We start from the raw sequence: 26,247 nt of genomic DNA, 5'->3' as shown, positions 1-26,247 counted from the left end.
TGGCGACTTGATTGAGGCCCAACAAAGTGGGTGGAATTGTGTACTATGAGATGCAAGATAACGGCTTTAATGTATTTGGCAGCATATTACATCGCATCTTGGTTGAGTATGTTATTTTGTTGTTTTTAGCAATAAAGCAGTATGACACCTCGTTGCTCCCTCTGACACACTTGGGAATTCAAAAACGTAAAATGTCCTTCCTCTGTCCCTCAAGGTAATTTCTAATCTGTCATGACTGGATTGGTGAAAACGTGTGCTCCTCCTTACAGTGAGTTGTTCAGCAATCCAGTCATATCAGATGAATGGTTTCTCAGAGGGAAGGAGGAAGGACAGATGCATGGGCCTCTGGCAGCAAGAGAATCTCATTTTTGGGTAAAGGTCATCTAGTTCTTTGGTGAAACAAACCCTACTATCCTGTCTTTGATTACCGCATATACTGTGTTAGCTTCCTACTGTAGAGCTTAGAGCTGTACACTTTATTGGAATAAAATTGAGGATTGACTACAACCTGTTGTGTTGGTTATTTCTTTGTTTATGCATACTGGATCATTTATGGATCCAAAAAGGCAGTCTAAAGCACTCATCAGGTGAATTGTCACATTGCGGTCACCCAGGCTGATTTGAAGTGAATTACCAGAAGCAACAATCAAATGTGACCTTTTTAGTAGTCAAGAAATGGGAGCTCTTGGGCTATTTAGCACAATGAAGAATGTGGTTTTGTACCTTTGTTCTAGCAATCCACCTTGTTGACAGTAAATACAAATACATCAGCCATAGGATGCAGGCTAATATTTATTCCCATACATTGTATCAGAAAAGATTTTGTTTAGGGATGCAAGATATATCAGCAATCACATTGGTATCGGCCGATGTTAAGCATTTTAAAATATATCAGTATCAGTCCGTTGTGCAAAACAGGGCCGATTTCTGTCTAGCTGCTGTTGTGTGTAGTTGTTGAGAGCAAACAATTCAGTAAATCTATGATTTATGGCTTTTTCAAATGTTTTGGAAATAGAGAGTGTTTCCATATGTTTTTCATTATGTAGGCCTATAACATTTAATTATCATAGAAACTTGTTTTTATACAGATCGGTGAATATCAGTTATTGGCCATAATAACAGTTAATATCTATTAGCAGTATCGGACAAAATGTTAATATCGGTGCATCCCTAATTTGGTTTGTGCCACAGATCTTACATCAGTTACATTAATACAGTAGGCCTAGTCAAAAATTTCCAGGAGCTTGCTCAATTATTATTATTTTTTTTTTTTACAACTCTCCTATATTGACTCAAATGGATGTACTGTTTTTTTTCTTCGTGTGTGTAAATAGGCCTACAGCTTCCTTACATTCGACAACTGTACATGCTGGCGACACGCATCGTGGGCGGAGGGCTGTGCATCTTAGGGCATCCTTTTCTAGTTTCATTGGAACATTCTCAAAAAAGCGTTTCCATACATTGAACAGTGCACTTTCCGTAGCCGGACGTAAGGGGAGGGAAGAAACGCAAAGGCAAAGAGGTCAAGGGGAGGAGGAGAAAACCACGTGTGATTGTCATGTCAAGCACTGTCCTTTCTTGGGAGACTTGTTTTTGTGGTCTTAGCTAACGGCCTGATAGCTGAAGAAGGTACATTTTTCGGGTCAACATTGTCAATTTGAGCAACGGATTTCTGTTGCCACATTTGATAGCTAGCTGTTACATTGACTGCCAAATAATGGTGAGCAAGACGGATGACATACCGGCGACAGTACCCAACTGTAACACAGTTGAGCTTGCAGAAGAAGGAGAGACGCCGGACGTTAAAGAGACCACCAAGACATCACTTAAAGACCCCTGTGCTTGCGGTAACGGTAAATGTCAAAGCTGGACAATATGCTAGCTAGCTTAGCTCATAATGCTTGCTAACATTAGCTAGCTACCTGTGGGTCAGCACTTTGCTTTTCACCTAAATGTCATTGTGCAAATAGCTAGTTAGCTAACATTAGCTAGCATAGCTAGCTACTTTGCATCAGTTCTCTGTGCGATGAGCTATCGAGCTAGTTAGCTATTTGTGCATGGAACCATCTTCACGTTTCAATCAGTATGAGGATGATTGCTTGCCAGCTAGTGCAAAGTCACTCAAGCCACTGTCAGCTCAGTATACTAGTTTACGTTAGCTCGCCATACAAGTTATTGGCTCATGGCGACAGCCGAGCCTAGAGACACGACCGTTAACTTTGCCATGCTAAACTGGTTTGACGTGAGCTGCTGATAATGCCCTGGCTATTGCAACTCTAGCTAAGCTAACGTTATCCAGCGAATTGATGACTATCAACAATGGGACTATCAAGAGGTCGAGGATTCAAATTACCCTCACGGAATATTAGTGGCTCAATCAGACACGCGAAACTCCATTGCTGCACTAATTTAGCCGTCTTACTAATAAAAGCACGTCAGCAATGAGTGTGGCAATGAATGTGGACTAGATGGCTTGCTAGCCTCACAATGCTAATAGCACACTAGCAATGAATGTGAATCAGATAGCTTGCTAGCCTCATAGTAATGATGTTGCCTAGTTTGTCAGTGGTCTAAGTTGCGGGTGCGGCGTTAGATTAAATTGAAACGGCACTGCAAACAGTTCTAGACAAACATAAGATATCGTAACATAAAGTGCGCTGGTCCTGCCGCACATGTTCCGACAGCAGCCACAAACCAATGAACAAGGTCACCTTCAGTGGAACTGCACAAATCAAGTAAGAACAGAGGGGGGTTTTCGACATGATTACAGCTCCTAATGTGGTTTCTTATCATATATATTATTTCTGGTTAAAGTAGTTCATCATAAGAATGTTATTGTTGTGACCTAGAGATTTGGATGTAACTAGGTCACAAATGCCCCCGTCGGTTTACGATTTATCTTTCAAGCCACCCCTCCCTTGTGTAAAACCGGAGAGGTTGGCTGTTCCTCGACCGGGAAGCGGAAGCGGTCTCTCTGAGGAAAAAGTCATGTGCATTCACGGTGAGAGAAGGTTATACTTTACTAATTAAGCGAGTCATAAGGCCGGTAAGTGCCGTTAAAGCAAAGTTGATTTCACATCTCACTACAAATCGCTTGCATTATATGAAGTATGATGATTATGGCAACCAGATTAATAGTAGATCCATTGTCAGTTCATTCGAGTTATACAACTTTAGCTAGCTAGCCCTGTCAAAACCATTCTATCATTAACAGGACCTTGAGTTTGTATACTAACTTACGCTACCTTCTGTTTCTGCCATATAGAACTGAGAGAAATGTGTCCTTTTACATGATTTGTAGATTGACAGTGTAGTTGCTTGTGTATGATATAGCCTACCAGCCACACGTAGTGTTTTTATTGAAGTTACCTTAGTGATAGCCTTGTGTATTTAGTGGCTCTTGTGCTCTTCATCTGTAGGCTAATAATACTAACACATTGAGAAGACATGTTCATGCTGAGAAGAACACAGAACTTTGGATAGAAAGGTTGGAGAAGGGTTTTAGTTTCAGCTATGTGGTTCTTGGAATGGCAACTAATTCTCAACTTTCAGTATGCATTCACATTTCAATTAATTTCCTAATCTGTCTATAATTATTTTCTCTTGGGTAAATAGAAAGATAACTCACACCTAATTTGGTGGGGTGCTGACCCAAGGACACAATCGCACATTTAAAAAGGGAGGGTCGCACATTCCATGGCTCCAATGCATATACAGTACTATACTTTATTAAGCCAACGTTTCGGCCTCAGGGCCAAGCCCTGAGGAAAGCAGCTTGCCTTCGAACGCTGGCTTAATAAAGTATACGATTTGCTGCCTTCCTCAGGGCAAGTAAAAGCAAGTAAAGTTTACTCTTTGCTGCCTTCCACAGGGCAAGTAAAAGCAAGTTAAGTATACTATTTGCATTGGAGCCATGGAATGTGCGACCGTCCCTTTTTAAATTTGACGTAATTATGTTTTCCCCTTCGACCACATTTTTATTATCTGTGATTCAATGAAGCACCATCACCCTTGGTTAGTTTCTTAAACAACTAATTTAAGAAAACCCTACCCCAGTTTGACAACTACCTTAATGACAGTTGGACCAGTATCAATGCTTGCAGTGGGGTGTGCCAGCCATTGTTTTGACAGACAACACAAGTTAGTTAGACAGACTGGGGTGAGGAGACTCAACAGTGGTTTTAAGGGGCTTAAGGCTCCTCTGGGGTGAGGAGTCATTCTGCCTAATCCTCAGGGTCACTGTGTGGCCGTCATTCTGTTTTCCTGACCATGCCTCTTGTCATGTTTCCTGTTCACCCAAGGTCATCCCATTCATCCCATTCATTTGGAACACAAGTCACTTAGGAGCCAATCCAATCCTCATGCTCAGTTTGTTCTAGTTGTGAAACTTTTGCAGAAGCATGACTCTGCAGTAAGGATTCCACCATTGTCTGTCTGAGGTTGCCATTGTGTATGAATAGGGCCCCAGACTAACCTTTCTTACTGGTGTCACTAACCTTTTTAGCTAGTGGCACCAGCACATTGGCTTTTTTCATACTGGAGTGACCAGATATTCCTATAGATTTGCTTTGAAATCAAAGTACATAGACTGTTTATAAGCCTATACTGAAATATAGTGAAAAAGTTACATTGAATAAACATTACTTGACTTGATACACACAGCTCGACCAATCAGAGCACATTAATAATGTATAATGTAGGTTGGTTTGCTGTGCAGGGCATTAGGACATTAAGATACATTTGATACTAATGACCTGGGCCATTGGCTTTTCAAAATGACTGGCCCGAACAATTAAACCACTGCCTGTATTGTATCGGAGAAACTGTATCGCACAACAGGCATTTGTTTAGCATTGCATGCGCTTATACTTCTATTTCGTAAGATAATATGAATAAAAATCCCTTTCAATTACCACATTTTTTATGCACTCAAATGAAATGTGAAGGACATGGGTCTACAATCTATATTGTTTCGTTTGAAAGATATTAAATATAAATATAATATTATAAAATATATAATACATATATAAATATTCCACACAGTATAACAACCGTGCATTGCATTACTTTTTTCCTTTACAGCTTTTCCTCCTCATGGCCCCTTTACTTTACTTTACACAGACAGACGGGAGCCAAAACTGCTAACAGGACAACGTATCATACAGTCAACTAAACCAGGCAGGCAGTAAAGGGTTCATTTACAAAGACCTTTCATGGATGTGCGCTTTTGCACCTGCCATTACACGCAGTTCGAGGAAGGAGCAGGACGAAAGAAATGCAGGTAGCCATAACAAAATAACTGGTAGTTACAGCAGGATAACAAAATAATGCACATTACTGCTGTTCTATAAAGCCACGGTTTTCAAATTAAAAGACAAGGAAATGTAAATCTGACCTAGGCTGTACTAGCACTGGTGCGGCCAAAGACCAATTTCAGTGGCACTGGACAGAGAAATTGTTGCTCTCTGGAGCCCTGAATAAAACCGTGGTTCTTCATTACTGAAAAGGCCTCGCTCTGGGATTTTCTTTTGACTCGCTTGTCTGTGTCGTGTTGTCATGCCAGCAGCCATGGTCAGCAGACCTATGTCAAGGTCTGAAAAGTGGATGGGTGAATTAATTCATCTGTAGTCAAAGCAAGACGTGTGCTCAAACTGCGCCAAACCTTGAGATGAAACCGCTTAAAATAGGGTGAGTCAAAAGAAGGCCGCTAACCAATGATTAGCTGCCTCTCAAGGGAGAGAGAACTAGTGCCCCAGACCTTGAGGGAATGTTCAAATAGCAGTGGGATTTCTGCCATGGCTATTAACTTCAGAATTATCTGACTGTTCCCTTTGTCTATTTTCATCATTGTAACACTAACTGGCCCTTCCCTGCCCCTGAGAGACCCAACTGTACGTGTTTGGTTACTGTGCAATCTCAAGGAAGTCAGGTTAAGGGAGAGTTGTGTGCACTGTTTTTTAAATGGTTTACCTGTATGTCTCAGCTAGCTACTACCACCCCCAATCTAATCATTGACTAGAGACTAGAGAGGTGTCAGAGCTGCTTATTTATTAATCAACATATCTAATCGTCTTTACCTTGAATGCCTGGTCAGTGAGTTGAGTTGGTACTCTGTGAGTCTTGCATAAGATGCATGCTTATGAAATTGGAGTGTGTCTTGTATCACTAGTCACTTTCAGCAGTTTACAGGCTCTGTTTTTCGAAGGCTGTGCAGTGTGTCTCCAAGAAGGCAACTGGGAGAACAATTGTATTACGTTTTTGCGACCAGTCAATAATGACCAAAGTTTGCTAATGCCATTCGCGGTCCTAAAGAACATACAGACCCCAGGCTAATTTCATAGATCTGTGTGCTTTGTTAACTGGCTTTTGATGGAAGAAATGGTTTCTAACTTTGCCTGTTGTTTCCGATGGAGCAGGCTGTGAATATTGCCCTTTTAAAGACGGCATGGTTTGCCAGCTTGGGCCTGCAAAAAAAACTCGGGGATGGATGGAGGGATGAATTGAGAAGCTTGAGGGATGCATTGAGAAGGAGTGGATGATGAGGAAAATATTGTGACTTGGATCAGGTCAGAAATATGACGGTCATAAAAGCTGATCATAATCAAATGGAATTCTCCTTGGCCTCTGCAAGATGCTTACTCTAGGCAAAGGAGAGATGCATCACAAGTCCCCCTTCCAGTTCCCAGTAAAAACATTGTTGATCCTCTCCTGGAGGCTCACTTCTGACCTCCTCCTCGAGGAACATTATGGTCCCATCATGAGCACCATTGTGCTGCTTTTTTAGTTCTCTTTGCATTGTCAACTGTTGGTATTCAGAGCATGCAGTCTCTCTCCCCCCCCCCCCATCTCTCTCCCTCTCTCTCTAGTCCCCTCTCTCTTTCTCAGTGGATTTCCCCACCCAGAGGCATGAGGCGAGGGCCAGCTGTTTGCCCCCACCCATTACCCCTTTGTGGTGCTAACCCTGACACTGCGTTACCCTTGACTGTGAACAACACGCTGCAGCAGTTGTCTGGCAGAGGAAACAGCCTCCCCACTACCACAGACCCAACTCTCTGGTGTTACACTCTGCCTGGCCAGCAGCCCAATCGCTGTCATTTGTTTTACCTTACCTCCTCCGTCAGACTGAAGTTTATTGTTGAAGTGTCAAAACAGGAACTTTGAGGAATAGACTTTGAGTAGTTCAATACCTAGAGATTTAGTGTGGGGGGGTTACCTCAATCAACTAAACTGAATTATTACACAATTCAGAATAGCTATGAAGCTGTTGGTCCCGAGCCGTTACCCTCTAGCATCATCAAGGGGTTTTCACTACACCACAGGAGCAGAGCAATCATCAAATCCTTGAGTGGTTGGCTGACCAGTTGCCTCGGAGAGCTGCTACAATTATGTGCCAGTCATGCCAAATGACCAGTGATGTGGCAGAAAGAGAGGCCCCTCATACCTGCCTGTTGAATTCTGAAATCCTCTGGAATGGCCCAGCCCCCTCAGGGCTTCATGGCGAGGTCCTCAGCATTACAACATCACGGGTCTGTGGCTTTAGCCGATCATTTTGGCCTTGACGTCTCTGGGTGGAGGCGAAGGTAACAACGTCTCTTATTTAAGACTGTTTTTGATAGGAATCCTTGCTTTTTTCCCTGTCAGATTATTTTGGGTGTTAGCCCAAATGTGTTGTCGTACCTGGAACATTCTGCGCGAGTTTCTCGACCTTATGACGGACGACCACATAATGATGAGTGTACTGTAATTTGTACTCTTAGGCCGGTCCGTTTCCCACTGTAACAGCTACACGTATACTACAGTATATATGACAGAAGTCCCATCCATGGTTGTCCGAACTGCTAAGTTTAGAGGAACAGACGGTGGAATCCAGCAGCATATGTGGGCTTTGTTTGCTCAGCGCAGAGCCATCAATATTGCATGGACTAACTTCTTGTGTGACCCAGCTAGCTGTTTGGCACCATTCGATGCACTGTGTTGTCAAGATACTTCACATTGCATGGCTGCTTGTTTGAATGGCCGATAGCCTATGGCTCTCTTCCAAGTGTGATTCCATTATCCTTTTTTTGATGATGTGTGTTGTGTTGCTAAGTTGTGATTTTTGTGTTATACAGTCTACAAGAGATTAAGTCACTTCACATATTACAAGTACGTGTGTATGGTCTAATGGTTGAATTGAGACTGGCCCATCAAATGGCAGGTTACATGAATGTCTCTCCCTCTGTCCAATCACAGGGCACGGTGCAGATACGGTGGTGATGAACGGGAACGGGACACACGACCAAACCGAGGAGGCGGAGTCCAAGCAGGATGGGGGCTGCGACACAGACGGCGGGGATGAGTCTAACGAACAGGAAGTGATCGTGATCCAGGACACGGGGTTCACCGTGAAGATCCAGGCGCCTGGGATAGAGCCCTTCGACCTCCAGGTACACACAGACCGTCTAATAAATGAACAATAAGGGGATGACGGGGTGTCAGACGGGATGGGGGTTGGACAGCGGGGAGAGGGATGAGTCAGGGATGAGCCAGCCCGTCCTCTCGTCTCCAGGTGTCCCCTCAGGAGATGGTGCAGGAGATCCACCAGGTGCTGATGGACCGCGAGGACACCTGCCACCGCACCTGCTTCTCCCTGCAGCTGGACGGCAACGTGCTGGACAACTTCGCCGAGCTCAAGTCCATCGAGGGCCTGCAGGAGGGCTCTCTCCTGAGAGTGGTGGAAGGTACGGAGGGCTCCGGCTTGGCTCGGCTCCCGTCTAAAGATTGTAGGGCGAATCGAGTTAGAGTTCTCTTTGATCTGAATGAATTGCACAGGCGTAAGCTGCCCTTAGCTTGTCTAAGGCCAGGGTGGAGGCGAGCTATGACCGTATTGCTTACACTCATAAAATCCATAAAGGCTTATTGAGACGCATCTTCCGTGTTTTTCGAAGGGCCGCTTTACCGTTTTTGCACCTTAAATGCTTCCCTGTGGTCACAGCGCAGGCCCTCTGTGTGCCTGTAGAGGCCGCCAAAACACAAAGCCAGAAAACCGGACCGGTTCTTGTTTTCTCCCCATCAGTTTCTCTTCTTTGCGTCACCTTCTCCTCAGAGCCGTACACGGTGCGCGAAGCCCGCATCCACGTGCGCCACATCAGAGACCTGCTGAAGAGCCTGGACCCCTCGGACTCGTACAACGGCGTGGACTGCAACTCGCTCTCCTTCCTCAGCGTCTTCACCGACGGCGACCTCGGAGGTGCGTGCGCGTGTGTTTGCCAGCGCGCTTGCGTGTGTGTCTCCCCGCACTCCTACATGCGCGTGTTCACGCACGTGCCAAAAATAAGGAGCTGAGGGACAGAGACGGCCAGCGTTCCACACAGACGGCCAACCCCCCCCCTGCGTATATCATGCGTGCGCGAGCGTGTGACCCATCCTCGACATCCACTTCCTGTTTCCTCTGCTGCAGACAGCGGCAGGCGGAAGAAGAAGGGCGGCGAGCTGGAGCAGATCGACTGCACCCCGCCAGAGCACATCCTGCCCGGCAGTAAGGACCGCCCCCTGATGCCCCTCCAGCCGCAGAACAAGGACTGGAAGCCCATGCAGTGCCTGAAGGTCCTGACCATGAGCGGCTGGAACCCGCCGCCCGGGAACAGGAAGATGCACGGAGACCTCATGTACCTGTACATGGTGACGGTGGAGGAGCGCCACGTCAGCATCACCGCCTCCACCCGCGGATTCTACCTCAACCAGTGAGTCTGGTGACTCCGCCCAGCTGGGTCATGCCATGAGGAGGGTGGAGGATGATGGGGGGGGGGGGGTTAAAGCAATAGAGCAATATTTCTGGATGGCAGCCAAAGTGTAATGAAAGTTTGTTTTTCTAGAGGTCATTGAAATTTGATTAAAGCGCGGAGCGCAATGTCACTACTGCATATTAGGGGCAGGGTCACTGTGGACATTGTCATTGTGACCTGTGTGTGTGTGTGCGTTTGTGTGTGTGTGTGTGTGCGCGTGTGTGTGTGTGCGCGTGCGCGTGCGTACCAGGTCCACCACCTACACCTTCAACCCTAAGCCAGCCAACCCCAGCTTCCTCAGTCACTCTCTGGTGGAGCTCCTGAGTCAGATCAGCCCGGCCTTCAAGAAGAACTTCACTGCTATGCAGAAAAAAAGGTAATTCCTCCTCTCCCTCTCCTCTCCCCTTCTCTTCTTTTCTCACCTCTTCTCCACTCCTCTTCTACCTCTTCTCAAGTAAGTTACAGCACTTGGCTCCCTGGAATCCTTGACGATGCCGTACTTTTTCATTTTTTCTAATGTTTAAACTTGAAAGGGAATTTGTCCCACTGTCCAATCGTCCACATGTCTTTCTGTTGCTGGGCTGCAGGGTGCAGAGACATCCCTTTGAGAGAATAGCCACGCCATTCCAGGTGTACAGTTGGACCGCCCCCATGGTGGACCACGCCATGGACTGTGTGAGGGCCGAGGACGCTTACACCTCCCGCCTGGGCTACGAGGAGCACATACCTGGACAGGTGAGCACACACACGCACACGGACACACACACAGTGGTGAAGAGAAACGATGAGGCGATGGTGGTGAACAGTCTTGGCGCTTGTGGAGTTTTTGTTGCTTCTTGTTTTAGGGGATTTCATGGATGTTACCGGTATGTGTTACAGGCTGTCCTGCTTTTAAGACATCTGTTATTCCTTGGATTTCACTGCTACATCCATAAATAAAATCAATCAGTCAATCAATCGTGTGGGGTCCATTTGTTTGCAGACGAGAGACTGGAACGAGGAGCTCCAAACGACCAGAGAACTGGCCCGTAAGAACCTGCCAGAACGCCTCCTGAGAGAGAGGGCCATCTTCAAGGTACAGCGAAGCACCGCTAGCGCCCACTGACCCGTCCTGCTGGCCGCTGGTCTGTAGCTCTGCTGCTGTGTTGTTCATCCTGCCAGCTTCCCTCTTCTACAATCCAAATCTAAATCCTTGAAAGTCGTCTCAGTTATACTCGGAGCCCTAGGGGGTTGTTTTTTGTATTCAAGACTTCCCAACGCCCTGCCTCCCTCCCACCAGGTCCACAGCGACTTTGCGGCGGCCGCTACGCGCGGCGCCATGGCGGTGATCGACGGCAACGTGATGGCCATCAACCCCGGCGAGGAGACGCGCATGCAGATGTTCATCTGGAACAACATCTTCTTCAGCCTGGGCTTCGACGTGCGCGACCACTACCGCGAGCTGGGCGGGGACGCCGCGGCGCACGCCGCCCCCACCAACGACCTCAACGGCGTGCGGGCGTACGGCGCCGTGGACGTGGAGGGCCTGTACACGCTGGGGACGGTGGTGGTGGACTACCGCGGCTACCGCGTCACAGCCCAGTCCATCATCCCCGGGATCCTGGAGCGCGAGCAGGAGCAGAGCGTCATCTATGGATCCATCGACTTTGGGAAGACGGTGGTGTCACACGCCAAGTACCTGGAGCTGCTGGAGAAGACCAGCCGACCGCTCAAGGTGAGGAGGAGCAGGAGTGACTTTCCCAGTCCCCGTTTGACTCCTGTTTCCTGCCTACCTCTTGATACTTGAATCGGGTGTCTTGCTTACCCCTTTACATTAGTAATTTAGCGGACACTTTTATCCAAAGCGATTTACAATAAGTGCATTCAACCTAGGTAGTCAAGTGTACTACTTCTCACCAGAACTCATAAGTGCATCTCTTTATACAAGCATACTTACACTTAGTGCTAAAGTAAAATTGCAAGGTGCTAAGAGGAAGGGTCAGAGTTGTACTTCTTGAAGAGGTGAGTTTTCAGCCTGCAGCGAACCATGGGCAGCGACTCTGCTGTCCTGACGTCAGTGGGCAGTTCGTTCCACCACTGTTGGGCCAGGACAGAGAAGAGCCGTGACCAGGTCGACTGCGGCGGCTTTTCAATATGAATGTCCGTGGGATAGAGGCTAAGAACTGATTTGGGTTCAGCCCTGTCGTAAACCAAACGGTCGCATCTGTGTTCCAACCAGGTCCAGAAACACAGCGTCCTCAACGAGAAGGACGAGTCTGTGAAGCTGTGCTCCTCCGTGGAATGTAAAGGCATCATCGGCAACGACGGGCGCCACTACATCCTGGACCTGCTGCGTACCTTCCCCCCGGACCTGAACTTCCTGCCGGTGGAGAGCGAGGAGCTGCCCCCGGAGAGTGCCAGGCAGGGCTTCCCTCGCCAGCACCGCCACCGCCTGGCCTGCCTACGACAGGAGCTCATAGAAGCCTTCGTGGAGCATAGGTCAGGGGTCATGTGTGTGCGTGTGGGAAAGAGGATTGAGAACTAACTGTGTATTTTATGTGTACATCAATAATCCAAAACACTAGTGTTCCTTGGTGTGTCTTTTGGTAACTGAATTTTTACTTGTCCATGTCCCTCAACTTGGACTGACCGACGGTACGCGTGTCCTTTTTCAGATACCTCCTCTTCATGAAGATGGCAGCCCTCCAGCTCATGCAGCAGAAAGCCAACAAGGAGAGCAAGATGGCCGCCCTCACAGAGACCAGCGGCGTCGCCCCCGCCCTGCCCGCTACAGAGACCCCCCGCACCTCCGCAGACCCCTCCGAGACCTCCACAGGAACCCTCACGGAGACGGAGACCGTCTCGGACGCCCCCGAGGCCGCAGCTGCCACTTCGGCCCAGGTGTCCGCGGAGGCTGCCCCAGAGGCACAGGAGACGGGAAGCTCCGCCCTCGCCACCACTGCCAACGGGCCTTCGGAGGCCGCCGCCGCCCAGAACACCGAGTGCGAGAGCCCGCTGGGGGGTAAGGAGACAGAGGAAAGCATCCCGGGGCTAGCCCAGGCTAAAGAGCTGGCCGAGTCCTTAGCGGCCGAAGACGGATCTGGCATCGGTACGTCCGAAGAGAAACGTGAGGGAGGAAAATGGAGGAGGCCGGGAGAAAACAGGGAGAGCCAACCTGGTGGAGAAATCCCTATGTGACAGCAGTGTCCTTAATGTAAACGGCTTGGGAGTGTGCGCTTGGAAGTGCACTGCGTACTCAAGCGTGTCCCTCCTCCCTTGTCCACGTATGTAAGCGTGTTGGTCAGTGTTGCGAAGTCAACTCTCCAATGCTAGTGTCTTAGTTGATTCTCTCCACCAGGCTAGGTGTCCCTGTCCAGTCCTGGCCTCACATGGACCCCTGCACCTGAAGTTATCCCTAATCAAACCAATTCAAATCAACCTAACCAATTTTAAAAAACAAATAACCCTTCCTTGACCCCTGACTAGGGATGTCCCGATACCACCTTTTCACTTCCAATACCTGGACTTTGGGCATCTGCGATACCGATATCAATCTGATATTTATTTATTTAATTGAATAATAATAGGTCTGTGCCCAACTCAGAATTTTGTCAATTGAATCGGATTCGCCTGTTCAAACCAGAGATTCGACAGTTCGTTCCCCCTTTTTTTTGGGGGGGGGGGGGGGGGGGGGGGAATAAAAGTGTGCAGGGAGACTGCAGGAGTCAGGACAACTGTTCAGCTTTAAACTCAAACTCGCAGGCAGTGTACGTTAGGGTTGGGCAGCGTACGTTAGGGTTGGGCAGCAGCTCAACCTGTCGGGTATTTTAGTTAATACAAGATTGATCTAGGGAAGCAATTTTGTGTTGTGATATTGATTCCATTTGGGAAATGCACACGATTGTTGGCACACAGTAGGTTACAGGCGCATATATCAGTCTTCAGTCTCAACAAATAGCTACGGTAACAGCCTAGGTCTAAAACCGATAATTGGCCTGTCCTATATAAATCACAAGGCATTCCTGGTGTTGCTCCTTGTGGTGTTTTTTCGAATACTTGATGAAGTATGCTGTCATGCTGACTGGCTACTACTGTTGTTATCACGTGAGTGACTCGCTGGGCGGATCAGAGCCCTTTTTTCTCCGATCCGGCATTCTGGGCCAGTAACGGCCCGATACCAATGCCATGGATTGGATCAGGACATCCCCACCCCTGACCTCTTCATTACGTTCCCCATTGGTTGGTTTGATCATTAATCAACATTGTTGACCTATAACGAGAAGGGAATCTATGAGATTGGATGATTTGCATGGTTGTGGTTTGGCCCCTCAGATGTAACTAAACTTCTACTGCCTGCTTGTCCAGAGTGTGAATGTTCAAATTCCTTGTGTGATTTCGCTGTGATCCACAGTATTGGTGGTTTACAGCTGACCTCTCAGATTAAAATCATCAATACATGCCATCAGCAGTACCTTGGTGTGTGCTCAGTAGATTACCATTACACTTTTTTTTTTGCTCCTGTGTCCCTGTTCTCTCCTCTGATCCCACCTCCCTCCAGACCCTAAAAGCAGAGAGGTGGTCCTCAACGCCTGCAAAGCAGTGGGCTCCATCAGCAACACCTCTTTCGACATCCGCTTCAACCCAGACATCTTCTCACCGGGTATGTCCACAATATGTAGCACTGTCAGCCTCGAAGTGAGGGCAGATTCCAAGCACAATTTTAGTGATTATTTCTGCGGCGCCCTCAAAGCCTTTGATTTATATATTTATGAAATATCAGTGTGACAAGACATGTTGAATAATGGCGTCTGCTCTTTAAAGATGATGAAGGTGAGATCAGACAACCTCTGATTGCGCGTCCTCGTTTCTTTCAGGCGTGCGTTTCCCTGACGACAGTGCGGAAGACATTCAGAAACAGAAGCAGCTGCTGAAGGACGCTGCAGCCTTCTTGGTGTCGTGTCAGATCCCTTCGCTGGTGAGAAGGGACAGGGCACTCACACAGATAGAACATAAACTATCTTTACCATGTGTTTGTGTAGGCGACTATGCATTTAGTTGGTGGATTGCTTGTGTTTGATCAGTGTGTGACAGACTTGCCTCTGTGTGTGTGTGTATGTGCATTTACCTGTATGTGCGTGTCCCTGTGTCCAGGTGAAGGACTGCCTGGACCACAGTACTCTGCCCATGGACGGAGCCACGCTGACGGAGGCCTTACATCAGAGGGGCATCAACATCCGTTACCTGGGCAACGTGCTGGAATTTGTGGACAAGACCCCTGCTAAGGCACAGCTGGAGCACTTCTATGTGAGCCTCAATCTGACGTCTGGGAGAGACACAGGATAGAGGAGAATCAGCCTCAATCTGACGTCTGTGAGAGACACAGGATAGAGGAGAATCATACTAAAGAGCAATTCGTGCAAAACGGCTTCCATAAAGACCGGATGTCTTTCATTTCCGTAACGGCAGTGTTTGGTCATTCTGAATCCAGAAGCACCGTTGAGCCTGTGAAGTGAATTGACTACTGTTCTTTCTTTTGCTCTATTCCAGAGAATAGGAATCAGTGAGTTGATCACCAGATGTGCAAAACATATCTTCAAGACATACCTCCAGGTGAGTATCTCCTAATGTGGCAGGGGGCTGGAGAGTTTCCCCGACTACCTCACTCCCTACCCCAAGGCCAGGCTATGTGGTCCAGGGGCTGTGATCTAACCAAGTACCCCCTGATAACCTCCTCCCTGTCACAGTCAAAAGCACACACGTACGCCGGTACCCTTGAGAAGGAGGGCAGCCTTCCTGAGTGCTAGAGACCCTCGTCCCCCGTCTCTGCGCCCAGGCTGATCTGTCGTCTCGGCAGGTTCAAATCAGCTCCTTAAGGTTCAGATAAGGAATCCAGGCAAAGGGGCGCCATGCTCAGTCCAGAGCTCCGTGAGATGTCAGAAGGTCCTGGGTCTCACTCGAGGAAAGGCCGCCTCGGGTCGGCAACAGGCGAACAGCAGATGACAACCAGTTGTTCTAATTTGACTTCCACTGACCGATTGACTCATTGGCACTTTCTCACTCCCCAGGCGCTTCCTTTATCCAGGATGCGCCAGGTGAGACCCTGGCCTGCCTGGCCCTGCTGGGGCACTCCTACATCCTTCTAGAAAGCAATGAGGGCACAGGGAGGAGGGTCTGCACATGACAATTTCTTTAGACTGTTGTCACCTGGTTTCAGTGGGAGCTAAATAATATATTCATACAAACACGTGTATCCGATAAAGATAAGAAAGTTATAAGATAAAGTGTGCAAATTCGTGCAGGTCAGTGGGAAAAGGTGTACTTTTAGTCACCAAATCTATCGCCTCTCCTCCTTCCTCCACCTCTCCCAGGGTGTGGAGCTGTCCGCGCTCTCCGCCGCCATCAGCCACTTCCTCAACTGCTTCCTGAGCTCCTTCCTAGACGCCGTGGCCCACCTGCCTCCCGACGAGCTGGTGTCACGCCGCAAGAACCGCAGACGCCGGAACAGGGTCCCCGGCGGCGGGGACAACACGGCGTGGGCCAGCCTGACGCCCAGCGAGCTGTGGAAGAACATCGCCTCAGAGGCTCAGAGCTACTACCACTTCACCCTGCAGTGGTGAGCTGGGCCTGGCCGTGACGTCGGCACGCTAAGCTAGGCGCAAAGGCTGGCTGTCCGCTGGGAAGCAATGAACGTAGCACGCTTAGCTAGTAAAGCTAAGGGATACGTCGCAGCATGGCATATCTTAGCATGTAAATTTGCATTAGTCGATGCTTGCTAAGAGCTTACCGCATTATGAAAATGTAGATTCATAATATGTGAACGCTTTAGTTTATTTGACAATAGAAAAAATATAACCACAAATGATTACATCATACTGTAGCTTAAAAAGACAAAACAAAAGTCTCAGACTTATTTCCACTGTGGACCTTGATGTGATGACAGGTGAAACTAACTAATATACTAACATAACTTACCAACATACTAACATAACATACTAACTAACATACTTTACCAGGTCACCACAAATGCAATTGAATGTTTGTTTGTGTGTGTTGATGCAGCGAGAGTGTGGACCAGGTGGTGGAGAGATACGGCCTTCAGAAGATCACCCTGCTTAGAGAGATCTCCATTAAAGCAGGCATCCAGGTACCAGTTCTACCCCGTTCCCCTGCTCCTCTGGTCTCTCTCCTTCCCCATGCTGACGGTCCTCCTGCCTCTCCTCCCTCCGCTAGATCCTGATAAAGGAGTACAACTTCGACAGCCGCCACAAGCCTGCGTTCACAGAGGAGGACATCTTGAACATCTTCCCAGTGGTGAAGCATGTTAACCCTAAAGCCTCCGACGCCTTCCACTTCTTCCAGAGTGGCCAGGCCAAGGTGCAGCAAGGTGAGAGAACTAGTCCTGTAGAGTATTATTACTCAAAACACACACACACACACACACACACACACACACACAAAACCCAAGGTGCCACAAAGTACATTTGTAGAATGATAATAATTCTATTCACCCAATTCACAACAATGTGCACACATTGCAACAATACAACTCTTCAGCTGACTCAAGGTGTCGGGGGTATGGTATCATGGAAACCATTTGTCCGTAGGTTTCTTGAAGGAGGGCTGTGAGCTGATCAACGAGGCTCTGAACCTCTTCAACAACGTGTACGGGGCCATGCACGTGGAGATCTGCGCCTGCCTGCGCCTGCTCTCTCGCCTCAACTACATCATGGGCGACCACCCCGAGGTATGGGCCTCCTCCAGCACCAGAAACACATCTGCACGTCTTTATCTTCTCATTTCATAATAACACATGAACACAAACTGGTATAGCAATTCCGGTTCAACCTAAAAGGCTGAAGACGACACACACACACACACTTGTACACTCAGACAACATGGTAGCCAATACCTGATGACTGCAGACGTCTGCCATATTCTGGTTGTGATGTTATGACTGCGTTTGCCTCCAGGCTCTCAGTAACCAGCAGAAGGCCGTCTTGATGAGTGAGAGAGTGCTGGGCATCGAGCACCCCAACACTATCCAAGAATATGTGAGTGTGCATCATTCATTCAGATATTATATTGAAAAAAGGTCCCTTTATGATATGGTTTTATTTTTATTCCCAACTGACTCTAAATGGTTCTTTCTCTCTCTCCTCTCTCTCTCTCTCACGCTCTCTCTCTCTCTCTCCAGATGCACTTGGCTCTGTACTGCTTCGCCAACGGCCAGCTGTCTACTGCCCTGAAACTGTTGTACCGCGGGCGCTACCTCATGCTGATGGTGTGCGGGGAGGACCACCCTGAGATGGCACTGCTAGACGTGAGTGGGACGCGCTTCCTTGACTGTTCGCTCATTTAATCCACTGTTTGTTTGTGTGTGTGTGTGTGTGTGTATGTTTCTTGTTTATCAAACCCTTGTGGGCAGTCTTTATCTTTGTAGAGACGTTCTATTGATACCTGACCCTGTTATCCCTCGCTGGTCCCTGGTTTTTCCTTCTGTAGAGCAACATTGGCCTGGTGCTGCACGGTGTGATGGAGTACGACCTGTCCCTGAGGTTCCTAGAGAACGCCTTGGCCAACAACTCCAAATACCATGGGCCTCGCTCGCTCAAAGTGGCCCTCAGGTAAGGAGTAGAGAGAGTATAGCGTTAGTGGCTGAGAAAAAACTGAAGTAAAGTCACTGTACATCACCCTTCCTGTCTCTTTCAACTGTATTTTCTCTTGCGTTTTTTTGCTGTTTTTCAGCCACCATCTGGTTGCACGGGTTTACGAGAGCAAGGCAGAGTTCCGCTCGGCACTACAGCATGAAAAGGAGGGGTACACCATCTACAAGAACCAGGTAAGACTTAGTCTTTCACATCATGTCCTTTGAGGTAGCTTAAACAGATTGCTGAAGGAACTAAATACCTAGCCTGGCGTCGCCAGCCTGATCTCGCGAGCTCACATTCGATTTCACTCTGCAGATCAGTCTGGATATCCAACCGTTTTAATGGAATCCGCGTGAACAGACATTTGTTCGTACCAATCACAACCGTTTATCTGATATGGGCCGGGTTTAATACGATCACGGAACAGAGGAGTGCCGTAGAGGCATTTTCGCTGATTGGTTGTAGGTCTATCCAATTGCGTCCAGAGGCATTTTGATCTACGCCCGTTGGTAACGCCCCTTAGGAATCGGAAAGCAACTGTGAGTTTCCAGACCCTTCGCATTTTTGCGAATTGGGTCTGGCGAAGCCAGGCTACTAAATACCTGAAAAATAGGAAAGATTTAATATGCAAGTTTTACCAAACACTCGTTCTCTCCGGCTGTTCCTCTCTCAGGTGGGGGAGGCCCACGAGAAGACGAAGGAGAGCTCGGAGTACCTGAAGTACCTCACGCAGCAGGCAGTGGCTCTACAAAGAACCATGAACGAGATCTACAAGAATGGCTCCAACGCCAGCATCATGCCCCTCAAGGTTAGTACCTTTGGACATGTGTCATTATAGGCAGACATTTTGGAATGCAATATTGCAAAATCAGATAAAACTAAACTTGTATTCGGCCCAAGGAGCTCGTTTTCCCGAAATACTTGATTAAATATATTTGCTTTCTATTACTTTCATGGCCAATAACCTACTTGTGAGCCGATGTTTAATCTCGTATGTTTTCCAGTTCACAGCTCCTAGTATGGCCAGCGTTCTGGAGCAGCTCAATATCATCAATGGCATCATCTTCATACCTCTCAGGTAAAGGGACAAAACTCAGTGGCACTAGTAAAATGACATGCTGTACGCATCACTTGCAGAATGAATTGATTTGATGATTTCCCGTCATCCATGGTCTAATCACTGGTTATTCAAGCAGCTGTTATGGTTACGGTTTGTAGTTTCTTTAGCCATCTGTTCAGTTGAACATTCAGGTGTGGAGTGGGCAGAGCGGTCACCCTTGTCGTATCCCCTCTTGCAGCCAAAAGGACTTGGAGAACCTGAAGGCAGAGGTCCAGAGACGGCAGCTGCAGGAGTCAGGAAAGGGTGAGGAGCTCTCTGAGGACAGTCCACTGGAGCTGGAGGACAGAATTCCCATAGATTAACGACTGCACCCCCAACACGACTACTACTCTTGGGGGAGCCAGTGATGCAACAGCCATCTGCTTGAAGCCTGTGGATCCTAGAGCCGAGCTGTCTAAAGAGAACAAAATGAAACAAGCGGGGAGGGGGGGGTCAGGCAGACTAGAGAACATCTAAATACACACAGTAGGTGAGGTTTAGGAGGAGCTTCAAGGAGCACAGTGGAGAAGCTTCATACGGGGTGGGAAAGGAATGGAAAAAATTGAATCAATGCAATCTAAAAGTCCCCGGCCCAAGCACTCGGCGAAGGATCAGAGCGAATGTCTCTCCTGATATCTGCTGCTTTGTGTGTGGCGTGTGAATGAGTGTGTGTTTTAGTGTGTGAGTGAAGAAGCGTGTGTGAGCGAGGGAAGCATGTGTGAGTGAAGGGCCCCGGGGAGGGAGACCAAGGATGACCATGACATTGTATACCAGAGCCTTATCCACCATTCACCACCCCAACCTGACCATATCCCCTTTACTCTGAGCCCAGGTCCATACTGACCCCTCCCCTCCCACCAAAAAAAAGAGCTAATGAGACACTGGGACCTCCCATAATAGTATGGCCCCATATGGTGCTTCAAATTACAACACACACCCTGTCCTAAAACTCAGGGGCATTTTACTGTGCACTAGATGAGACCTGAGAAACAACTAAATTAAGAGATTTCTAATGTCGGGCTACAGAATGTAAAACTACCCCGTCCTGAGTTGGATTCTTCTATCCTCCTTCCACCAATCACCCATCAACCTTTTCGAGTACTTTGTGTTAATTGCTCTTTTAGTGGCTTTATCCCAGGTGGGTGGCTGCTGTGTTTTGTAAAAGCTATTGGGATGGAGGGAAAAGAAGCCATTTTAGGTCTGTCGATTTTCCTTTAATTTAAGCCATGTCTGTTTTATAGAAAATATATATTGTGGAAAAGATGTATAAATCTATGTTTATGGGGTTTAGACAGGTACTTGATCAATGTTAATGGAACTGCAGGTTTAAAGACGTCCAGCATAGGCTTGCTCAGTAGATCTATATTAGCTGTGTTCAATCTTCTATTTTTCCACATCAACAGATGCATGTATGTTTGTTTGTTTGTTTGTGTGATTTATGTAGGCATAGAGGGTATCAGACCAGGCCAGGGTTTTGGGATTCTAATGCTGCTGCATTGTTGTAATGACTGGGTTGAGTACACCACGAGTTTCCAACTGTTTTATTTTTATACATAGTGAAACCATGGGATGGCTAATGCAACTTTGATTCTCTTGTTACCTGCTTGGTCACCATGTAAATGCTCTTGCTCATGAAGTCAATATATTATGAATTTCTCCCCACCATTAGACAGGATGGTAGACCACTGGTCGTGTCGTTGTTCTGGTACCATTGATTACTAGATAGATGGTAAATGGGCCATAAGCGAACAGAACATCTGTTTCTTCAGCAGTATTGAGTGCACTTTCATGTGCTGTCTGGATACAAACACACAGCACCACTAAATAAGGGTTGAGAAGGGCTGCTTCATGTAATTAAACCAAAAAAGACTAATGGAGTTGTGTGTGTGCGTGTCAGTGTGCGCTTGTAAACATGCAACGTGTCCATCCCTCGCAAATATCTTTCTAAAGTGTTGCTGTGTCTAAATGTATGTGATTGAGGCAATAGAGATGCTGGAACTGATTTTTCCACAATTCATTTTTAGCAGTGCGGCATTTTCCTTGCACTTGTGGGAAAGAAGTTTCGGTTCCGTTTGCTTTTTTCCCTAAAATGCAATCCTTGTGAGAGTTAAAGGATATCAGTTATGAGGAACAAACAGTACAGTTATTTTCTTGATTATAATGCTCTTGAAGAAAAACAACAAGTGACAGGACAATAATAGAAGATGGTGTGATTTGTACTTATGGTTCAAAATGGAACTTTGGTGGTATTGGTTTGTGACTCTTTAAATGTTGGCCTTTTTAAGGTGAAATGCCTCTTGATTTTGTTTTTCCCTTTCATATTTGCCTCCATTTTGTTCATAGGGTTACTACTAGTTGTATATCTGTGTTTCCTCCCCTTTGATTTGACTTCCTTAGTTAGAACGTTAATGTCTCTACCATTAGTGGCCATTGGGTGGTGCACAAGAGATTGTTTTCTTCAAAAACAGACAGGCTTTTGTAATGTCAGAGGGGGTGTTAAGAAAGGGTGTTAAAAGCATAGCACTGTTAGTGTATGACATGTTTTATATGCTTTTGTTCACGATTGAAAATAAAAATTTGGTAAATTGATGATGCAAATGTGACATTACAAAGACTGCTACTTACTGAACATTTCTTGGAACTTGTTGAAATCCCTTCAAAGTCCATGCGTTGGTGGCTTTGACAATTTCTAATAGAATATACTTCTGTCTGCCTAGAGAGACATGTTTTTTTCATGGATCATCAAATCATGGTGCTTCTAATTACAAAGGCACTAGTTATTTTGGGATATTCAACTGTATTTCTGTGTTATTCTGTAGCAATATACCTCCTGATATATTCAAGTAAATGCATGATAGTGATTTTTTTCAATATAGGCCTAACTACTGTCTGGTTCAGGTTCAGTACTGTGTAAAGATGCAATAACAGACCTGTGGTTTATGTTGCAAAACAAGGAAATATACTCTTACTGTCAATTTATCACTTGCAGATATTTCAATGATATATAAAAAATCACATCATGAATGTCTTTGAAACCAAACAAATTCTGAATGTTTTTGGTGAAAATGCTAGCAAATTAAAAAATAATAAATAGGATCCTTTCAGAATACACATTGGAAAATATAAGGCCTCGATTTGGAGAACTTGAATACAGCTTAACACAACTCATTCACATGTGAGACTATTTTCCTGTACTCAGACATTCAATGTGAGAAGGGCCTGCCATGCTTCAATTTGTGTTCAAAGTCTGTCTTTCCCATTACTCTTAATAGGTCACACAAATAGTGCACAAGAAACCATCAACAGCATTCTAAACTTTCCTGAGTATGGGCAGCAGGCTTGTCTGTCCTCTTGCTTTACGGCTATCGGAAGGGAAAGAGGTGTTTAGGGGACAAAATCCCCCCAATCTAGTCCCATCGCTAGTGTAAACTAGTGTCTAACCTACTCTGTTCAACTTGAATTGTCTGAGGAGTTGTTTGTGCTCTATTTTCTTTAACTGACAAGATTCCCGCACTTAGTGTTTAAGTCTGCTTCCCTTGCTGTGTGGTATGTGTCTGTTGCTCTTTACAAAAAATAACAATCTAATTATTTTTGGTCTGAGTATGCTTTTGTATTAAAATGAATAAAGAAAACTAGCAAATAACACTTGCTTTGGATTTTTGATAGCTAACAACTCACCCACATTATACCTAAAGCAATAGGATCACTTTATCTGCCCTAAACAAACTCTAGACACCCAACTATATACTGTACATCTGCTATCACTCCAGCTTAGCCCATCCAATCAGTTTATCTGCTAGTCTTGATACCCGTTGGAGCAATCAGTAATTGACCATTTAGTCCATTATATAGCCTAATTATATGTTAATTATGACATATTATATTCCCCATTCTTGCAGCGAATGAGCGAGCAAAACAAGTATATAGTAGGCAGCTGGAACGCTCACTAATTTTGGGCAAAGCTGAGGAATGGCAAAATAATTTTAGAGTAGGCTAGGCTGGCGCGAGGTAATAGTTCAGTGTTTGTATCAGGGCAGACGCACTACTTTGGGGAAAAGCTGCTGCAGCTCGTGGCTCCTTGAGCAGGCAAAACAATCCTATAGAAGGCAGCTGGAACGCTGTGGGCGGGGTTCTATTCGGAGCATTAGCCTATTTCTATTGGCTGTCGGCTCGGATCAGTATTTTATGTTAAAATGAGCCAAAAGATAAATTAATTAAAAAAACGGTTCTGTCATGGTATGTCCAGGACCAGCGGATACCCATGCGTGCCAAATTAATACTGTCAGGCCGACGGTGTGCGAGGAAGGTCCGGATAGACCGACAGACGGACAGCGGACAGGCCATGAATTAAGCATGTGTGGTAGGCCATCCGGAGGAGGTATAGGCCAACCTTCCAGAACACTGGGACACCTGCCGAGGGTTAAGATGTATAAAATAATTACACACAGGTCTTATCAGTTTTGCGGGTAGGCTAGTTATCGTGCAAATTAGTAGGCTATATTGTTGTCAGTATTCTGTGAAGAGTTGCATTGAAGGCGTTTGACCCAAAATGTTTAGCAATAACAGTAGGCCTATAACGTCGACTATGTCAAAGATGCACAGAGAAATGCTAGAGCCATAATGAGAGTGGAACACATGGAGTAGAACCCATGATTGACTGTATGACATTGGTAAAAAAAAAAGTGAGAAATATTAATGTTTAATGGGAGACAGTTTCTATATGGTTGAATAATGATTTATTATAAAAAAATAAAAACTGAAGTAGAGAAAAAAGCAGGGCTGTGCTCAAGGGCGTGCGCGCCACTGTCAGTCCCCGAACGGAAGCTCGTGCGCGTGCCCGGTTCGGAGTCCGAAGGCGAATGCGGTACGAAAAACAAGAGAGACAAGACGGTATACTTCACCTCGAGACCATTAGTCCTTTCATTTGGAACGACAATAATAAACCCTCCTGGGTTGCATGATTGCTCAACCTGGCCAAGGAACTCCGGCAGAAACAATAGGGTAAGTTAAAGTAGTTTTCTCATCAGAAGGTGGTGAGCATCGAAGAAATCTAGGTGGGGAAAATGACGATGTGGCTGTAATTTTTGCGCCTCCTTTCGAGGTCTCAAAATGGCGGATAGGCCGCTTGGAGCAGCAGGTAGCTGGCCAACAGAGTTGTAAATTACTAAGGCAAACCACCGAGACAGTGAACTGCTTCGATTATAGATAACAATATACGCTATTGTAAGTTAATTTAAACTGTTTAGACACTGTTGACCTGAAATCTGTTTCTGACAAGTTTCTGACAAGTCCAAATTTGACATGTCAACTTTTTGAATGCATAACCTTACCGGTTATCGTTAGCAAGCTAGCTAGTTAGATGGTTCACTTTTTACCAGACAACATCGATTGACATTTTACCTTTACTCAGGGTAACGTCTCAATGCTAGCCAGCTGGGGAAACACGGCTAGCTAAGCTAGCTAAAGACGCTAACTATCAGCTAGCTGTCCAGCTAACGTTAGCCAGCCTAACGCATCCAAATGCACGAGCAACAACCCGCGATAACCAAGTAGCTTCCTAGCGAAATAGCAGCAAAATGCATTGGTCAGATACAGAATGTCTGGCGAATAAGTATCTAGCTTAAGTTAGCTAGGTAGTTGAAAAGAGTTGAAACTTGTTATTTCCCTGGCTTGAAGTCTCGTGCATTGGTCCTTTTTATTGGAGTGACGCCGCCCTGGATAGTCAACCTTTCATCCCTGATCAAATGTAGGTCATGCTCAGAGAAATCAGCTGTTTTCTCCCATGCTATTTGAAAGTACAATACAATGCCTTGATATTAGAGGCCAGCGTGTGATGTTAAGTAACGGTAACAGCTCTGCTCCTAGCTCACCTTAGTTTAGATACGTTAGTCCTCCGATTTTGGAACAGGGCGTAGCACTAGCTAGCAAGCTTGTAAGCTAACTAGCAAACCATCCAGGGAGCGTGTCAGCTAGCAAGTTTTTGTTCTTGCTCTGAATTTGAAATGGTCTTTGTGATAGAACTGAAGAAACAACTGCGGAAAGAGCAGACCATCTGTGTGTGGCATGCATTTTGTGACATTGACAGTTATTAGCTAACGTAAGTAACGTTACGGTTAGTTTAGCTTGCTTGAGCACCACATTTGTTCAGTCAGAAACAATTATGGATGTCTTTATTTGTTAACTTCACTTAAACCTCTGCTTTACCTCCCGTTAACCCTAATGGTAACACTGCAAGTGTCACGACCGGTGTGCATGTGGATATAGATAACGGTACAGCGACAGAAATAAGGGTGGAGCACCTCAAAAAATGAGCTAATGTTGCCGAGTTGAGGCACACATTCGCTCCTGCATCTACCAAGTGCTTGCCAATCCAGCACGGATTCTTTGTCGTCGCCCCCCCCCCATTGTATTGTGGAGTATTGCAATTTGAGGACGACTGTGTATGATGATAAATCGCACTCCGACATAAAGGACGCCGTACCCGTCCTCTACTGCAGAATGAATCATGCTGCCTGCACCGCTTTCCACTGGAACTGACAAGTCACTCTATCGCTCGTCAGCCTTGTGGACGGGACCGCTTTCGTGTTAGTAGCTACCTACTATTCACAACCCGTAGCTATTCAGACTTGTGTATCATTTTATTTTCGCCAGTCTAGTTTGGCTACGCCTGTAAGTATTGCGCAGCAGTTGATGCAACCGAAATTATGGGATTGTTTTTACGGGTGGAGCGTCGATGAATAACCCTGTAGCTTGGATT

At 46.4% G+C, this 26,247-nt stretch overlaps 2 protein-coding genes across 4 annotated transcripts in view; both read left to right on the top strand.

Annotated features, from left to right (window-relative positions):
* Nucleotides 1–1,571: 1,571 nt before the first annotated feature.
* Nucleotides 1,572–23,108, top strand: cluha (clustered mitochondria (cluA/CLU1) homolog a). 3 transcript variants are annotated; one of them, XM_084442850.1, is made up of 27 exons: nt 1,572–1,853; nt 8,233–8,426; nt 8,549–8,720; nt 9,086–9,229; nt 9,440–9,722; nt 10,015–10,140; nt 10,352–10,499; nt 10,747–10,839; nt 11,044–11,478; nt 11,983–12,242; nt 12,419–12,765; nt 14,302–14,403; nt 14,618–14,718; nt 14,895–15,047; nt 15,291–15,353; nt 15,809–15,835; nt 16,112–16,356; nt 16,803–16,887; nt 16,974–17,127; nt 17,348–17,487; nt 17,714–17,794; nt 17,938–18,063; nt 18,246–18,367; nt 18,489–18,582; nt 19,065–19,199; nt 19,396–19,469; nt 19,690–23,108. In XM_084442850.1, the coding sequence occupies exons 1-27, from the start codon at nt 1,718–1,720 to the stop codon at nt 19,811–19,813; spliced, it is 4,164 nt and encodes a 1,387-aa protein (XP_084298976.1). In that variant the 5' UTR covers nt 1,572–1,717; the 3' UTR covers nt 19,814–23,108. The 3 variants fall into 3 exon arrangements, with proteins under 3 accessions (XP_084298976.1, XP_084298974.1, XP_084298975.1); XM_084442848.1 differs by having other exon boundaries at nt 12,419–12,852; XM_084442849.1 differs by lacking the exon at nt 15,809–15,835 and having other exon boundaries at nt 12,419–12,852.
* A 1,248-nt stretch (nt 23,109–24,356) lies between these two features.
* pafah1b1a (platelet-activating factor acetylhydrolase 1b, regulatory subunit 1a) overlaps nt 24,357–26,247 on the top strand; it is a 38,031-nt gene continuing 36,140 nt past the window's right edge. The window contains exon 1 of the mRNA XM_084442924.1: nt 24,357–24,491. The gene's annotated coding sequence lies outside the window, so the exon portion shown is untranslated. The remainder of the gene's footprint in view (nt 24,492–26,247) is intronic.

This window comes from Borostomias antarcticus, assembly GCF_949987555.1.
Source record: "Borostomias antarcticus genome assembly, chromosome: 1".
Classification (NCBI taxonomy): domain Eukaryota; kingdom Metazoa; phylum Chordata; class Actinopteri; order Stomiiformes; family Stomiidae; genus Borostomias; species Borostomias antarcticus.
The sequence above is the reverse complement of the archived record's forward strand: the minus strand, read 5'-3'. Positions and strand labels throughout refer to the sequence as shown.